The 18415-nt window shown below is 49.1% G+C and overlaps 1 protein-coding gene across 1 annotated transcript; it reads left to right on the plus strand.

Moving 5' to 3' along the window:
- Positions 1 to 3674: 3674 nt before the first annotated feature.
- PCARE (photoreceptor cilium actin regulator) lies at positions 3675 to 16679 on the plus strand. The gene is made up of 2 exons (XM_001500583.5): positions 3675 to 8725; positions 12767 to 16679. The coding sequence occupies exons 1-2, from the start codon at positions 5016 to 5018 to the stop codon at positions 12945 to 12947; spliced, it is 3891 nt and encodes a 1296-aa protein (XP_001500633.2). The 5' UTR covers positions 3675 to 5015; the 3' UTR covers positions 12948 to 16679.
- Positions 16680 to 18415: the final 1736 nt, after the last annotated feature.

Consider the following 18415-nt stretch of genomic DNA (forward strand, 5'->3'; position numbering starts at 1 on the left):
CTCCATTACAGTTCTCAGTTCTTTTGCATCTAAGTGGGGCCATGTGACAAGTCCTGGACATTAAAATGTGAGCGGAAAGGATGGGTGTCAACTGAGCAAAGACAGTTGAGTATCCACTATGCCTTCCCCATACTCTCTTCCTCTTCTGCCTTGGAAGTCATATTTTGAAGATATTGATGTTTCAGAATGGAAGGGCCCAGATCCCTGAGTCACCACTTGGAGGAAAGCTGTTTAAGAGACCAATCCAATCAAAGAATGTCTACACTGGCATTGTGTGGACCACAATAACTCTTAGTGTGTTGTCATTGAGATTTGGGGGTTGTTTGTTACAGCACTTAGCCTACTGTAAGGTAAATACCTAATTTATAGGTAAAAATTGAATCTATTTCAATTAATCAGCTTATCATGCAAGGGAAAAAAAGAAAAAACTGGATGAGTTTTTGCCAAATTTGGAGAGTACATTTAGGATACTTTGATTCCAAACACAGTCTGTATCATGCAGACGAATTTCCTTTTGATGGCTCCTTGGAAGCACCTCAAAGAGTTAAGCAGTCAACTTCCAGAGGTACAACGAGAGACCTGTGCGATGACTGATTCAGACAATAAGCCACATATACAAACATTTGGTGAGAACAAATAGGAGTTTCAAATGTGATCACTAATTCAGAAGTCACTTAGGGCAGACATCTGAATGTCTCACTGATCTCTGTTAGAATTGCTTATCACATGAGCCACTCTGGATGGACTGCTCTAAGGTATATAACGGCAGCCAAATTAATTTTTTAATGATGCTTAATGATTCTCGTCAGCAAAGCAGGGGAGGCAAGCTAGTAAAACAATGTATGTACAGCGCCTGACACGATGCCTAGAACACAAGCATTAGCCCCATTTTCCTGCCAGCTCACTACAGTGGTTGCTTGCTTGTTGCCTCTTCATCCGCATCTGGACCAGGGAATTGTGTCATAAAGAGCATCCCTTCAGAGCTGAAGTACCAGGTATGCCCTAGGCCTTGGCTACTGGAAAATTTTTCTTAGCTTTTAAGGTGTAGGAGAGCTCACTGCTGAAGCTGGTAGAATTTAAAAAATAAGACATTTTTTCAGATTGCTTAAATGACCTTCAGTCTTGGCTAAAAATTGATGCCACATTAGAACCATCTTTTGGCAATGAATTAGTTCAAATCCACATGGGGAAAAAAATGGGGTGGAATTTATTTAACATGCTGAAGGGCAAGGACGACCCTTTAGTAAATTAATGTTCACTGTGCATAGTTATGTTTTGGACGACATGGTTTGACCTATGATATGTCCAGATCTGTTTTTTTTAATGACCTTTGAACATGGTGCCTAGTTTTTCTCTCCTTGAGTGGGAACTGTACTTAGTCATTGGCTTCTAAAGAATAGAATGTGGAGAAAGTGAAGGTGTATGACTTCTGAGATAAGGACATAATAGCCTCCTCCTTGTTCTCTCTTGGACCCTTTGCTCTGGAGGAAGCCAGCCACCATGTTGTGAGGATGATCAAACAGCCCCATGGAGAGCTCCACATGACAAGAAGCTGAGACCTCCTGCAAAGATCCAGCAAAGAACTGAGGCCTTCTGTCAACTGTCATGTGAATGAGCTACCTTGGAAGTAAATCGACCAGCCCCAGTCAAGCCTTCAGATGACTGCAACCCTGGCTGATGTCTTGACTGCAATCTCTATGAGAGACCCTTAGCCAGAACTGCCCAGTGAGTTGCTCTCAAAGTCTAGGCCCACAGAAACATAGTGCTTCATAATGAGATAATGGTTGCTGTTTTAAGCTGCTAAATTTGGGGGTAATTTGTTACGCAACAATAGACAACTAATACAGGGACTCTTTTCCAAGATTGAGAGCATTATAAGTGGGACTCTCTTAGGCATAAAGTCAAGCATACAATACTGCATTTTAGTTAGGGGTGTGTGTGAGTTTGTGTGTGTGTGTGTGTTTTAACATAAATAGAGTAAAGTGCACAATTGAAGTGTACAACTCAAGGACTTTTTACCTATGTATATACCCATGTAACCACTCCCCAGGTCAAGATAGAGAACATTTCCATTACCCTAAGAAATTCCCTCACGTCCATATCCAGTTAATAATTCTCCCCAGAAGTAACCACTTTTCTGAGTTGTATTATTGATTCGTTTTGTATGTTCCTGAACTTCATATAAATGGAATCATTTGTGAAGTGTGTGCTCTTTTATGTCTGGCTTCTTTCGCTCAGCATAATACTTTTTAAATTTATGTTGTTCCATGTTCCAATAGTTTGTTCCTTTTACTGTTAGGTAGTATTCCATTAGACAATTATGCCAAGTTTATTTATTTCTCTATTGACAGACATTTGGATCATTTCCAATTCGAGGCTATTATGAGTAAAGCCAACATGAATATTCTTGTGCCTGTCCCTTTTGTGGACCTTTGCATTCAATACTCTTGGATAATTCTTAGGAGTGGAATTGGTGTGTCATAAGGTGGGTGTATGTTTAACTGTCAAACAATTTTTCAAGGTAATTGGGTCATGTTACATTCTCACTCAAAGTAATTTAGTTTGATTTTTTTTTTTCATTTGAAGCAACCCCAGTTTGAAAAGAAAGAAAAACTAAAGTGAGTCTTAATGAAAAATGAGTGGCAATGAATAAAGAGCATCGTAAATTATTTGGAATAGTTAAGAAAACCAGTCTACAAGGCACAGAGCTATCTGACAGCTGATCCTTCAGGCAAATACTTTTATTTTAATCGTCGGTTTGGAAATAATTTTAGCCACCTAGATCAAAGGTTTTCACAAAGATGATTTGAGCAGGGGCCCAAATCCCGAGAGGAGAAGAATTTACATAAAGAACTCTTCCCATGAGCTTTCCACTCTGTTAAATGGAAGAGAGAAGAATCTTCTCACATGGCGTGCTTGTTTACTTAGCCAGCTCTGGGCTGTGACAAATGGAACAACTTCTTGATGCCCAACACAGCTCGCCCCCAGGCACTGAGTCAGCTTTGTGTTTCCCATGAGTTCTACTTCAAATAAACAGACCGGAGAACTGTATTAATTATGCACTCTGGGGCGCAGGGCTGTGACTGGCTTCAGGCTCCACACTCGGCCCCAGTCGCTCGTCTCCAGCTAGCTCACGGCAGAGGAGGTGTCTCTAAGTCCTTTCCATTGCTGAACCTGTCCTGACACCCACAGTGCTATGTTCATTGGTTATACGGGGCACAAAGAGAAAATGGAAACTAAAAAGCCAGAATATCAACTCCAACCTCAGCAACTTCAGGAGACACTCAATGAAATATTTTTTCTATTAGGAAACTTAAAAATTGGCCACAAGTTAACTGTCAAAAAATGGGAAATGTTTTAATAAAAGCCCCTCCTCCTCCTGCAGTGGGTGGGAATTGTTGCGTGTTTAAGAGCTGAGAAATGACACACTGAGGCCTTAGAACTATCCTGAGGCAGCAGTGTGCTGGGCAGAGGGCACAGACACAGAATGGCCAAAGACCTGGATGCGGGGAGCTCCAAGCCCACCAGCTGGCAATTATTTCCAGACAATTCAGGAAAGAATTGGGGCTTGGTTCCTGACAAAGTAATGCATTTTCTAATGACTCTTATTATTATAATTGGCCTAGATACCAGGGGGAAAGGAATAAAGAATTTCTCTTCTTTCTTCATTTTTTTTTTTGCCAGGCTCTGCACCCAACACTTAACAAGCATTAATTGGCTAGATCCCCATCACAGCTCCATGAAGGAGGTACCATTATCCCCATTTCAAAGATGAGCTCTGCCTCGGGGAAGTTAAATAACTTGTGGAAGTTCCCCCACCTAAAAGAAGGAGTCAGGACGGAAACCCAAGTCTCCCTACGCCAAGCCCTTGCTCTAGACTTTACTGACAGCAAATAAGGTTTAAAAGGAGTTTAAAAATGGGCGGCTGCTACCCTTAGCCATGGGCAAGAGCACTATGCTCAGACTGAATAGAATCTGTGCTTGAAAAGGAAAAGGAAAACTTCCCTTGTGTTCTGCTCATAATGACCAAATGGTTCTCCACCCCCCAGTGTTAGTTTATTTTCCTGTGAGAATGGTCTAACAAGAAACCTCTTCCTATAAGAGCATCGCCTCCCTGAGCCCCTGCGGTCCACACTGACCAACCTTGAGCTTTAGATGGCGGTGAGGTTTTCCGCTTTCCTCCTCCAAACCAGGGAGGATGGCTTCCCTGCTGTCTAACTCACTTTTCTAATACAGAGGAAAGCCGCCCTGCCTTCTCTGTTCACTGTCTGATTTAAGGAAGTTCTCCAGCACTAGAGTTGTGGTGTTTCTGTAAGCCACACAAACCAGAATGTATTTCTTCAGCTACTGTCTGTTGTGTCTTTTGGGGTCTTGACAATAGCAGGTTGGAGCACACTCGCTGGTTTGCCCTTATTAAGCCGTGAAGGTCGCTTCTCTGCCAGGATCTATAGTCGGCAAGTCCTTGCTTCTCTTCCACAAATGTGTCTCTTCCAGCGCCTTTTGCAATTATGGCTCATTTCTCTAGGTTTCATGTGGCAGGCGCCTGAACAGAATTATAAGCATGAGCACGTGCAGAAATAATCCGCTTCCCAAGATAGCAAATGCTGAGGAGTTCTATATTAGAACACACTGGGAGTGCTGACTGGCTAGGGCGTGATTAACCTAATAGGCTTAAAGTTCCACTTGCCATCCACATCTGTCAGGACATGAGCGAAATGCAGGCCTGTAATCCACGAGACTGAGGTCTCTCAGAATTGCCCTGCTGCTCACTAACAGCGGAGGGTTCAAAACTTGCGACAACGACAGGACAACAGGCACCGTTACCTCCACGCGGCGGGGTCAAGGCAGTGAAGAAAGCTGGTTCCGAGTTCAGGACGCTGCACCTTGGACTTCACAGGATTCTGGCCTGGAAATTGCCTGGATGGATTAGTAAGACTGCCTTTTGTTCCTATTTCAAATACTGCTCTCTGAAGATTGTGACTGTTGTGGGTGGGAGATGACTACAAGGTGAGATCATGGGGTGCACACCTTCCCACAGTGAAATTGTTAACAGCGTCGCTAAGAGTGGCATCCAGTTTTTTAAAAAGCCCAAAGCAATTTTGCCAGGATGTCAGGGGGACAGTGAGAAATGCTCTATCCCGTTGCTGGCTCAAAGCTCCGCCTGCTCTGACTCTGGGAGGGGCTTGTCCCAGGGACAGAGGCCGGCGGAGGACCAGCCAAGTTCCAGATGGACTCAAACCAGAGCTGAAGGTCTTTCTCAGCTCATGAGAGATCCCACTACAGGCAAAAAGAAAGATGTGGAAGGACTGATCCCAGAAACCAGAACCTCCCCATTGCAGCTGAACAAATCAAAAAGTCACATGGCTAAGGACATTTCATTCAAGACACAGACCCATGAGTCACAAGGGGCAGCCTTTTCTGGGGAAGAGAGTGAAGAAAGCAATTCCCAGGAGACCTCCAAATGGGAAAGGAAGCCAAAATGCCACAAGTCAGGCAAACAGGGCCATTGCTGCCAAACTATCTTTCCTGCTCACGGGTCTGAAGTCAAAGTGGACTTCCCTGAGCCCCTGGTAAAGGCCCACCAGCACGCTTACACCTATCTGCACTCCTGCCTCTGCAAATATGAAGCAGTTCTGCACATCACCCATCAGGCCACCCAGACCCAGGAGCTGCTGCAGCCCATGGTCAGCTTCCTGCTGCTGTGCTTTGATGAGGTCAACCAGCTCCTGGGGGAGATCTCCAAGGACGGAGAAGTGCTCCTCCAGGAAGTCAGGGAGGATCTGGCTTGGCCGTTGAAGAAAGGAGAGCCCCAGGGGCAGCCAGATCTCCTGCAACAGCTTCTGCAGTACACAGTCAGCAAGCTGCAGGTGCTCAGTGGCGCAGTGGCCTCACTCACTGGCAGCTTCCTGGAGGGCTCCAGCAGCTACCTCCACACTACCGCAAGCCACTTGGGAAAAAAGCTGAGCACAAAGAGGGGTGCGGATGAACGCCTTCTAAGGGCTCTGGGGCAACTGGAGAGCTTAGCAAGCGACCACAGCGACCCTGGAGTACAAGGTCTACCCTTGTGCTCTGAGGACAGCGGCATTGGTGCCGACAATGACTCCGTGCTGCTGGCGGACAAGCTGGGCAAGCAAGCTAGCTTGGACTTAGGGCTGGAGCCTGCAGACTGGAAGTCGGGGATTTTACCCCCAGTGGAGTCCAGGCTGTTGGGACATGCCTGGCAGCAAAGTCCTTTCCAGATGGGTTCAGACAGACCCCAGGACTGCCCACTCTCAAGGCCTCTTACAGCAAAGGTTCAGCCAGCAGCACAGGGTGGAACAGGGAGCCCAGGCCCCTCCAGCACCAGCCCAGAAAATACCACCTCCAGGCCTCTGGGGATGGGCAAAAGCAATCCACATGAATCCCTTGGGATGGAGATCTCTGTGGAAGCACATCTTCCTAAAAGCTCCAGGTTGATGGACACACCATCCCTCAGCGAAGGTGAGGACAGCAGCCTAGAGGAGGAGGAAGACACTTCTTACCCAAGGCCAAGGTCTTCACCTGCTGGCCCAGAAAGCACATTTCAGCTACATCCCGGGAGACTCAGGAGCCCCCAGGCCCAGGAAATGATTCTGAAGATGAAGGAAGCCATCAGTGAAAGGATCAAGTTTGTCCCTTTGCCCTCTGGGCACCAGGACTGGGCTGAGGAGGAGGAGAGGAGGACAGCAGTCCCACCAAGACCCAGCACGGTCAGTGGCAGCAGGAGGGAGCCCGAGAGGCAGAGGAGGTCCCAGTCAGAGGGGTGTCTGAAGAGCCACATGGAGGACGCCACTCTCCAGGAGCTGCGGAGGGTCCAGAGAGACCTCAGCCAGAGGCTGGAGGCGTTTTACACCCTGGGCACCCAGCGGCAGGGGCAGGGCAAGGAGCAGGTTCTGCACCCCAGAGCAGCAGCTAGGAGGCCTGACAACAACTACAGGGTCCCCCCGAGCAACACCATCAGCAAGCTGAAGGCATCCTTCACCAAGAAGTTCAGCATTTTGCCAAGTCAGGACAAGAGCATTTTGCAGAAATGCAGTACCCCCCCGGAAGGTGAACAGCCCTGGCCGCCAAAAGCTGAGGGGCTTCCAAATGCCATCCCATCAGGCGAGAGGGCTAGTGAGGCTCCCGGGGCCAAGGACGGGAACATCAGGGGCCATCCCACTAGAACATCAGTCAAGAAACTCATTGAAACTTTCAGTCCCCCTGAGAAACTGACAACACTGGGGGATTCTAAGGACTCTGGGTTGAACTGCCTCAGGAAGTGGGGGGTCCCCATCATGCCTCCCAGATTTCCCATTTACAGGGGGCTTGCTCCTATGTATCCAAAGCCCCAGATTTCTCCAGCAGCAGGCAGAGACTCTCTCAAGTTGGGCACAGGCTGGAGGTGCTTAGCTCCAGTCTTTCCCCCTCTGCTCACAGCAGAAGCATCCAAGAGTGAGGACCTTAACTGTGAAATGCAGGAGGACCCAGAGCATCTCCCTCCACCACCTCTGGAAATCCTGATGGACAAATCTTTTGCTTCTCTGGATACCCCAGAAAGCAGCAATCTGAGGAGGAGCTCCCTTGAAGGAACCCACGTGCCGGGGCTGGGAAGGGCTGGCCCTTCCGGGAGAACGTGGGCTTCCTCAAAGCTCAGAGCCTCCATGAGCCCCACTGACCTGCTTCCCAGCAGGAGAACTGCCACCCTCACCGGGCCCCGCAGTGCAGGGCCAGGGAGCGGCAAGAGTGGGTGCAATACTGGAAAGCTCACCTTGGACCTGAACCATCTGCCAGCAACCAGCCAAAACCCAGAAGTGGAGGGTAGCAGGGCTCCAAGTCAGGCACGAGCGGACAGGGCTGCAAGCCTCTCCAAGCATCCCCGGAAGGCAGTCCCCTGGCAGCACTCCAGCCACGCATCTGGGCAGACCAGGACCTCGGAACCCAGCCTGGCCAGATCAACGCAAGGGCCACGTTCTCCGGAGGCTCTAAGACACAGCCAAGAGAGAAGCCCCCCAGTGATCAGAAAGGCCTCTCCCACAAGGGCACACTGGACACCCCGAGCAGACAAGAGTCACCCCAGCCTGCCCTCCTGTCACAGACATGCCCAGCCAAGTGTCCCCTCCACGCATGGCTCCCCCAGCCCACCACTCAGCCCTCTGGCAAGCCCCAGGGTGCTAAGTCCCCCAACAGTGAAGAAAGGAGCTTCCCCACCACCCCAGCACAAGCTGCCAGGCCCTCCCCTGGTGAGCTCACCTGCTCAGCACAAGGTCTCCACCCCCCCTACCCAGCGCACAGAAGCACGTTCTCCTGCCTCTGGCCCCTCCCTATCCCCCCCAGCGTCCCCTAGTCAGGGACTCAAGGAAACAAGAGATTCTGAAGACAGTTGGGAGGCCCCAGCCAAAGCACCTGGGAACACGTGTTCCATATTCTGCCCAGCCACCTCCTCTCTGTTTGAAGCGAAATCACCATTCTCAACAGCCCGCCCACTCACCCCACCATCACTGCCACCTGAAGTTGGGGACCATGGTGGGACCCCCACAGGATGCTGGAGGAGCAGCTCAGGGCCACGACTGAGGGGGGACGCACAGCGGGGAATGGCCCTGTGTGCCCTCAACCCCCAGCCCTTCATCAGAAGGACAGCCTCTGACCGCCGGCCAGGCGTCCGCCTTCATCTGCCTGTCGCCGGCACCACCAGCAACACTTGTGACTCCCACCTCGGCCAGAGCAGGTAAGGAGAGTCCTCGGGTCCTCAAGAACCCAAAACAGCCTTTGCATATATCGGTTGTATCTATCGCTTTTTACTATATGATAAATTAAAATTAAGAAATGTTTGAAATACTTATTAAATTTAAAAAAACAAAAATGACCCCCGTTAGGTTAACGTAAATAATTCCTTCTTGTGAAATTTAACTATATTTTCCACAAAAAAAAAAAAATTAGTGAAAAGAGTGGCACTGTCTTAAATTTTTGCAAATCTCTTGAGTGTGTGGCTTCACAGAAAGACAGCTGGATTTTCAGATCTTGTTCTGCAGTCAATCTTTTGGGATCTCACACATCGTGTAGACTGGAAAATTCCACTCTACATTCATGAAAGAATGAGTGAAAAGGGAAAATAACATCTTAGTATTATAATGAAGATAGTTTGGAACTCATGGACCCCCCTGAAAGGGTCTTGGGGACACCCAGGGGACCCGCTTTAAGAACGGCTGATCCTGGAGATATGGAGTATAAATGGTTGGCTTCCCCATTCCCCCAAGGACCTGTCCCCACTTCTCCATTCTAGCCTCATGTCCACCTCCCCCTTCAGAGGTGTGTAGAGTAAGAAAAAGACTCTTCATGAGTGCTGAGCACCAGACCCCAGGCCGAAGGGCTGTCATCCCCACCTTGGCAGAGTGAGTTCCAAGTGTGCCTTTTTCATGAGGGTCATGTCATTGGCCCAGCCATGCAGATGGGCCTGGGCATGTGGCTGCAATGGGCCCTGAGTCAAAGTATAGCCATAGCATGAGTGTTGAAAGAAGGACTCGTATGTTCAAGTGGTTGTTTTATAGAATACACATCTTTTCCAGAATAGTGGCATGGGGAAAAAATGTAAATCTGAGGCGTATTAGAGAGGGACTCTTATCAATATTTCCTGATACCAGATCAGACAAAGTTCAACCAGCCCCAGTCCTTGCTGTCTTTGCACTGCCCACGGTTGTGTAAATCAGCAGTTAATTTCTGCCAGAGTGATGCGTGTTACAGACTTCACAACCTGTCAAGGCATAAATGGTAATCTTTTACAAAGTAGTCGGCAGTCAGTTTTAAATAAAGATGTTATCTCTGGAAAGTTGGGCCTTATTATAGTTATATAAACTTCCCTAGCCGCTTGAAGGAAATGAAATATTGATTATTCTTGCAAGAATCTTAATGTAACATTGCTCTTTTCTTAAATCTAAAACAAGCCTCCTATAGCACAGAGCATTTCATCTGAGAACCTCTGTAAATGTTAATGGATTATTCCTCACACTAGCCACTTACTCAGTTATTAGATTTCTAAAACTGTGCCCTTCAGGAGAAGAGCTTGAGAGAACAGGGACAATAAAATGGCATTAATTAAAAACACTAACATTTAAAAACAGCAGGAGCAATAATAAAACAACATAAAATTGTTCAAGAAGAAAATAATGCCCTTCTCGCAGGCTTCTCCTTGGAATAGAGCAGCCTAAAAGGTTGTTTTATGTCCTGAATCTAAATACTTGGAGAGACGGGGGGAGGTGGAGAATTGCTTGTAGCTTAAAAGAGAGAGGAGGATGCATCAACAGGAGCCTTCCCAAGGTCGCACGGAAGGTCCCATAATGTTTGCACCCATTCCCCTGTCTCCTGGGAAGACCACATCTCTAAGCCGTTCCAAAGTGTGAAACTGTGAGCATGTGATGGGAAAATGCTGGCTCCCAGCCCCCTCACCACCTACCCAGCCCTGTCAAGTTGGCGTCTGTGAGCTGAAGCACACCAGCTCTAAGAGCACCAAGCATTTGCTGCTCAGTAGAGGACAAGCATTTTTTTTCTGCCAGCCTGCACGCCAGGGAACTGAGCGTGATTTCTCCAAGATCGTTCAACGAGCCAACAAGCCAGTACAGAGAGCCAGAAACTGCTCAGAACAGGCCGTTTCCCCAAACAGAGACTGGCAGGGACACAACCACACCCATCATATCTTGCAGCTGAGGCAGGCTTGCAGAAGGAACTGGCCTGCGTCCAGCGTTGACCACCACCCACCCCCCCCCCGCCCCCCGGTCATCCTGTGCTAGGCACGAGCCCCTTTTATAGAAAAAATGATGATGTTTCTATCCTCCTGATCTTGGAGCCCAGGGGATTGGCAACAGTCCTTGGAGGCTTACCCAGGAAGCTCAGTTACGGAGCTTCAACTGTTATTTATGCGTTGAATCCCCTGTGGAGGTGTCAGTCTCTACGTCTCAGCGTGCTGGGGCACTGTGAGCATCAAGAAGGTCCAGACCTTCTCCCCTAAATGCGGCACTTTTAGTTTTTGCCTGAACTGGACGGCCCAGGCAGGCGATCTCTGCGGCCCTCACCTCGTTTCCTGGATCAGACTGCTTGGGCAGGCTGCCTTCCCAGCAGTTCCAGAACCAGTAGAAACACAGCCACATCATGGCAGCCAGGAAAATCAACCTTCCAGCCTGAGCCTCGTGCAGATGTGGAAGCTGATTGGGGTTGAGGAAGACACAGTTCTAGGACCAAATCATTGGTCAGACCTCGGTGTCAGCACCACTGACACTGCATGCCACAGCCTGTCCTCTGACACGCCCCTCCCAGTCCTGCCAGCAGCTCCAGCTGGAGAGCAGAAGGGGTCATAGGTGAAGTGCATCCTGTATATGCCTTCCCCTGCTCCAAAAGGGGCACAGGGAGAAGAAGGAAGGAAGGTGGAAGCTGTGACCCACAAACCACACTGGGTCCTGCAGGGACCTGTAATGGGGCCGGAGGCTGACATGGGTGAGACTGGTCTAAGGAACACAATGGCTCCCCACTGCCTGAAAATCATGTCTGTGTGGCCGTCTTAGTGCCTGCCCCACCTCACCCCCGACTCATGCCACCTGATCTTGTAGGATCCAAACTCAAATTTGTCCTCCATTGGCTTGACATCCCATGTAAGCCTAACCACACAAGCTCAAGAATAGTCAAGAATGTGCTGTCACAGGCGGAGAGCAGGGCTTCTGCTGGTGCATGTGGGCAGCTGTGTCTAGTCCTGGCCCTGAAGCGACTGATGGAGAGGCCCTGACCATCAGGTGCCCACCTGCAGCATGACAGGGCTGTCCTGGGGTCCTTTCCAGGTGTGGCTTCCTACTCACACTACGAATCAGCACCAGAGTGACTGCTGGCCATTTACTGAGCAATTGTCACATGCTAGTTGGTACGCTAATGGTTTTACATGCTTCAACCAATATTGATAACTTTGAGTGCCCTATGAGATGGGTACCATTATTATCTCCATTTTACAAAGAAGGAAACAGAATCGGAGAGATTAATTAACACGCTACAGGTCACACAGTTGGTAAGAGGAAGACCCAGGACTTGAACCCAGGCAGCCAGACTCCACCCTCCACGCGGTAATTGTGAGGTGAGCATGCTAGCATGTGGCTTTCTGAGCTGATCCTCCTTCTGGCCTAGACTGCTCTATGCTTGGGACCGCCCTCTGTTCTGCACTCCCTGAGCACACTGGGTGTCCCTCCCCGTTCAAAGCCCCTCTTGCTGTATCACTCAGCAGTGGGGAAACTCTGTTATACCCAAATGCCAGCCTGGGCCAACCAGTCTCCATTTTACTCCATTCAGGAAAAGGGTGGCAGCTGAGCAAGGCAGGGGGGTTTTTACTGTTATTGTTGGTGGTGTTTTTAATTCAACTAACTAAATCTAGCCCTTTATTAAACAAGAAGTGCTTTGAAAACAAAAACAAAATGAAAGCCCGGCTCCCAGAACTCCTGAGGGAGTTGCTTTGTTCAAAGCAGCAGGATCCTGGGCATCAAGGGAAAGAACAAGACTCAACTTGTCAGCCGAAACCCCAGAAGCTTGGCTCCCACAGTGCCTGAGCACAGAGGAACGCACAAGGACGCCTGCAGGCAAACCTGACATGGAAAGGCAGAGGCCTGGCACCAAGGGTCCCCTTGGCCTGTGGCTGAGACAGACAGGGATTGACAGAGAGAGGCAGAGTGGAGAGCAAGGGAGGTCACCGGGAGGAACACTGGGTGAGTGTTTGATCTGCACCTGTTCTTTCTCTCGGCAGCAGCGGTGAGGAGAGCCCTAAGAAGGATGCAGAGCCGTGGAGCAGCCCCTGTGCCCCAGAGCTGAAGGGCAGCGGCAGGGGCGCATCTCCCCCGGAGCTCTGCGTGCTGGGCCACGGGCTGCAACGGGAGGCCAGCACTGGCTTCAGCCAGGACAAGCCCCAGCAGAAGGAAGCGGCTTGACAGGCTGGCCAACGGGGTCGCACTGATGCCAGTCACCCCAGAAGGCAAAGGGTGACAGCTAAGCATCAGGATAACCCACAGATGGTGGGCTAGCCCAAGTCCTACTGAGGTGTCCTGGAAAGGCCTGGAAGGAACACTACCCAGAGCGTCTGCTCCATTCTAAACATTCACCATTTTCAGTCCCAGATCCTGCTTGGCCTTCAGGTTCAAAGGTTCACTATAACTTTGGACCCTGCAACGACACTCTTTAATCCTTCAAGTACTGGCCTTAATTTAGGGGGAAAATGTGTTTACCGCGTGCTTGATGGGCCAGGTGTTTTACCTGGGTTAGCTCCCCGATATCATTTAATCCCCACAACAGTGAGTGAAGTGATAGCATTCTTCTGGTTTTGCAGATAAGCAAACCAAAGATCCCACCCGCCGAGTGTCTTGCCTGAGGTCACACAGCTAGGAAGAGAACAGAGCAAAAATTGGAACAGGTGTGCCTGGCACTGGAATCTATTGTCTTTCATTACATTTCATCACCCGGGACCACTCCATCACTGCATCTGCCTAAAGCATTCGTAGTTGCACAAATGGTTGGAAAGCTTTGGCTTTTTAAGGTTAAATAGTGGCACAGCATTGAAGTCCCCATTACAAGCTTTGTTTAGAAGCTGATTGTTTCAAGGATAAGGAGACTGAGGTGGAATCAAGATACAGCCCCATCCACCCTCCTTCCTTTCCTCCTTCCCAAGCTCAGCTCCAAAGCCCAAACATGAAGCTGCCAGCCCACTAGAGCAGCCGGCTGCCTCTCAGCGGAAGTGCGTCTCAGAGGCATGTCTCAAATGCTCTGCCCCACGCATCCACGTGCCTCACAGCCTGAGTGGGTACAACAAGGCTCCCCAACAAGCATGGACAAGCAGCCCATTCTCTGTGTCCATGGGGGCTGGGGCTCCGGAGGACGTGTGGGTACGGTGCACACGCACACACACACACACCAGTCTCCCCCACGGGCTCTTCAGCCAACTTTGTTCCCAGGTCACCTGCTGACCTTCTGCTGGAGTTGAAATTGAAGCAAAGAATGGCCATTCATGCCAAAAACCTGCTCTGCTGATGAGCTAGACTGGCTGCAGGTCTTGGAACTTTTCCACTGGAGGCTGTGGAGTACTTTCTATTCAGAAAAGAATTTGCAGTAATTGGGTGATTCAGTGCTGGCTCAGTGGGTTGTCAAAAGGCAAGAATTCTCACCCACGGGGTACAACTAAGGGACAATGCTCCAGATCTGCTGCAAAGCTGATTTTTTAAGTTTGAGAAAATTATAGACTTCAACTCCTTTATGTTGCAATAGATCATGACTCCAGAACATGTTAAACTGGGTCCCAGGGACCACAGCTACCTCTCCCAGGGATAGGCCATGACTCCGAGTCAATGAATCCCACTCTGACGTGTCCAGTTATTAAAATAGGAATAATCCCTTCAAAGGCATTCAAGGAACAGTTGATTAAACTCTACAAAGAGGGGCCACAACCCGCCCCTCTGTTGGGAAATGCACGCAGCCAGCTGTATGCTCACATTAGCTGTGTAGCCTCACTGGTCGTCAGAGCAGAGCCCAGGCAGCAGCAGAGCTGGTTCTGGGGCCGAGCCACACTCACCACAGGCGTGGGCCCTGGGAACCCCCTGGGCTGCCGACAATGGGAGGAAGTCCAGCTACCCAGGCAGGGCAGGGCTGAGGTAAGAGTGAGAACAGCCAGGTTTAGGAAACTTGCTTGATATAGATCTGGGCAGTCTCCCTGCAGGGTTAAGCTGGCAGCATGCGGAAGCGGGGTGGGCCCTGGGGAGACTGGGCACAGAGCTGAGCAGGCAGGAAGCAAGCAGTGTGGAGGGATCCAGATCATGAGGAAGAAGGCTAGTCAGAAAGTGAACCCCACCCTGTGCCAGGGTGGGGGCAGGCTTCCCGGAGGTCTGAAGAAACAAAGCAGAACCCCAGCTACAGGGAGACTGGACAGGGACACAGCTGATGAAACTGGGATACAACATGGGGCCTAACCACAGGAGAAATAAAAAGTCTAGTTACCTGAACCAGGATACGACGTGGGAGCCAGATCTGCAGGAAGCGGGAGTGAGGCTGAGTCTCCAGCCCAGGGCCTCCTTAAAGGGTCGCATCTTAGAGGTCTGGGGCTGACTTGAGTGTGTAGGTGGGGGCTGAGTGCACCCAGCTGGGGTAATGAGAGCTAGAGGTGGGAGGCCAGACAGCACCTTATATCATGGAGAGGACAGCATGAGAGAGAATGCCCTGGAAGAGTCTAGAATGAACCCTTGCTGCTCTCCATGAGCGTGCCTGGCAGGAGGCTCTCTGAGACGAGAGGTTGTCCCCTCCCCCAAGCTAGGCTGGTAGGCAGCAGCCAACACCGCGCCCCCCCCCCTTGCCCACCCCCACACTGCAGGCAGCAGTGAAGGCGTACATGGCTCCTCCCGCCATCAGCCCGGGAGCAGTTCATGACTCCTCCTCATCCCTCTACATTTGCTGAGCACCTACTCAGGCCAGGACAGGGCTAGGCTCCTGCGGCATATCTCCCTACTTGATATTATATAATGAGAGGCCCCCGCTGCCTCTAGGCCCAGGCAACAGGTACAATGAGCTGGTATAGCCATCCTGTTGCCCAAGTCCCCAAAGGCTTCAAGAATCCCAAGTCAGCTTCCCCAAGGGAAAAGGGGAGGAGTCACCAAGGCCAAGAGTCTCAGAGGTAGTCAAGGTCAAAGGTAAAGCAACTCCCAGCCGGCATAGGTCAAAGATGTGTTTCTGGCTACCATCCCAACCAGCAGACTTAGCCCAAATGACATGTGAATTAGACTTTGTACAAAAGAAGTTAAATCCACCACAACAGGCCACCTGTGTGGTGTCAACTCCATCTCACCCCTCTGGAGACCAGACCTTTCCTCAGCCCAGGCCTTTGGTCCTTCCTTGGACAGCATGCTGCTGGTGGCGGGAGGGGCATCCCAGCTCCACGGCTTCTCAGTGGTCACTCTTACCCGCCTCCCCTCCTCCCCAGAACCTCATCCTCGCTGGGCCCAATCCCCTTCCTGTGCTCAAGGGAGAAGAGGGGCAGGTTTTGTATCATTTTTTCTTTTTAAATCAAGTAAGCCAATGGATCCAGCCCATCAAGAAGAAATGTTGGGTATAAAAACAGAGGGAGTCCACCACAGGAGATCAATTTAAGGGGTGCATATTATCCACAAGTGTTTATTTGGGCCAACTCCGTTCTGGGGAGGGTATGGCCTTCATCCTCCACACCCACAGAGACCCCCAGAGCCGCGCGGAGGGAGACGCCCGGCCAGCTCTTTACCCAACACATTAGTAACAGAGCAAATAGTTCTGCCCCAGGGGAAAACCACAATTTTCTGGCTCCATCAAAAGGATTCATAGAGGAAAAAAAGCAAATATAATATTCTGGTGGAAAAGTGATAGCTTTTTGCAAGTGTAAATACAATCTTCAAGGTGAAATGTAACTTCCCTCCGAAGCTTGGGTCTGTGTGGTTGTTTACTATAAACAGTGTCTATTTTCCTGCCTTACATCTTACAGGTGGTTGAGAACCTAAAATAAGCCATGTTGAGAGAAAATGCAGGGCAGACAGAGCCAAGAGACCTTTCTTTCATTGTGAAGAGCTTGCCTCATAAACCCTACAATGTGAATGAAAGAGATTTTGATAAATATATTCTTTTTTCTAAAATAAACCAGTATTTTGCAGGTATCAGGGGAGCTGGTGCAGTGAATTATAAGTGTCAACATGTTTGTCAATTGATCATCTGGTTGACTGCTTACAGGCTGCCAACACCCACTCTGTCTTCCAAAGGAAAGCTTTTCAAAGGTAATATATTTTTAAGTAGCCCCACATCAAAGATTCTGTTGAACTGCTATAAAATAAATGTGGCCGGAGCCTATATTAACAGTAGATGTTATACTGCACTGTGGTTTACTCCCTGTGCCTACCTGAAGTTTAAATAAAGTTTCATCAATCCATCCAGACGTTTTTATGAAATGTAATTAAAGATGTGCTGCACACGCACAGGAGCGAACAGTTAATTCACTCAGCACTCTAATTCAATTTTATGGAGGACCCCGGACACTGCTGGCTTGATTACGCTCACGGACTTCGGAAAGTAACTTTGCAGATAGTCTGTGGGCCCTACATCAGTGACTATAGAATTCAACTGATCTAGTAGCCCAAGATCTGAATGCTGTAATTCTAGACACCCCTGATATCTAGCACACGAGAAAACCATCTGTTTTGGCTGGAATGGTGGCACTAGCAGGACTCAGGTAGTGCCCATGGACAAACCTGATAGTCCTGAATTAGAGGAAGAAGAATGAAACAAGGAAGAGGAGGAGAAAGAAGGAGGGATATGACAAATGTGTCAGTCACCTGGGGGAGCCAGAGTTGATCCCAGAGTTGATGGTGAGGAATTAGGACACAGGAGCTGAGGCCCAACGCCTCTATCACTCCACCCAGTGACCTGGCTTTGTTCCTAAGCCATCTTTTGAGCCACCGGGGGGAAGTGAATTCAATCTCTCTTTCTTTTCTTTTCATTTCTTTTCTTTCTTTTGGTGAGGAAGATTGGCCCTGAGCTAACATCTGTGCCCATCTTCCTCTATTTTACATGTGGAACCCCACCACAGCATGGCTTGATGAGTAGTGTTGGCCCACACCTGTGATCCGAAGCCATGAACTCGGGCCACCAAAGTGGACCACTTGGAACTTTATTATGCCACTGGGCTGGCCTCTCCATTTTTGTTTTTAATGTTCATCTCTGCCATCTCTTCACTTTAAGATTCTGATTAAGAAAAGAATTCAGGACCATTTCCCCCTCCTTCCCAATCTGCTTTGATCCTTGAAGAAAGTTAAAAACAGCTGTCAAACCCAGCTAGAATTGACTTCCTTCGTTCAAGGATTCCATGTCTTTCAAAGTGAAAAGGCTTTAAAACATTTTGCTTGCAATCACAACTACATATGTCAAATATACCAAACAGAAAAAAACAAATTAAGCTTCAGAACCTCCCATTTATTCCCGTGCTGAGTCGTGGGTGATCTGTCAGTCAGACAGTGGGAATGACTTTCGTGCCTTCTGAACAGCAGGTTTTCCTGGGATGAGACTAGAGTTAATAATAATTATACCTTTTCTTTGTGTATAACACTCTACTTTTTCAAAATACAATTATCCACACTGTTTTATTAGATCTTTAAAAAATCCTATGAGATGAACAAAGGAAGTATTTTTTCAATAGTTTTTACAAACGAGAAAAAAGAGGCTGAGAGATGTCAAATGTCTTGCTCCAAAGACACATTGCCAGCTAGAGGCAGATCTAGGTCCCCCAGCCTCTGGCCAGCCTTGGTTCTATGCCTACTGTGAGCCGTGTTTAGATTATTCTGGGGGCGGGAGGGTGGGGGAGGACAGCCCTAGAAAACGATACCACAACCTTCTTTGGAAAAAA

Source organism: Equus caballus, chromosome 15 (assembly GCF_041296265.1).
Source record: "Equus caballus isolate H_3958 breed thoroughbred chromosome 15, TB-T2T, whole genome shotgun sequence".
NCBI classification, from domain to species: domain Eukaryota; kingdom Metazoa; phylum Chordata; class Mammalia; order Perissodactyla; family Equidae; genus Equus; species Equus caballus.

What these genes read in the sequence shown, in the direction of transcription:
- PCARE (XM_001500583.5), top strand. Translation starts at nt 5,016, where the DNA reads ATGGGGTGCACACCTTCCCACAGTGAAATTGTTAACAGCGTCGCTAAG. An exon ending in TCCCACCTCGGCCAGAGCAG is followed by an intron (nt 8,726 to 12,766) that starts GTAAGGAGAGTC and finishes TTCTCTCGGCAG; the next exon opens with CAGCGGTGAGGAGAGCCCTA.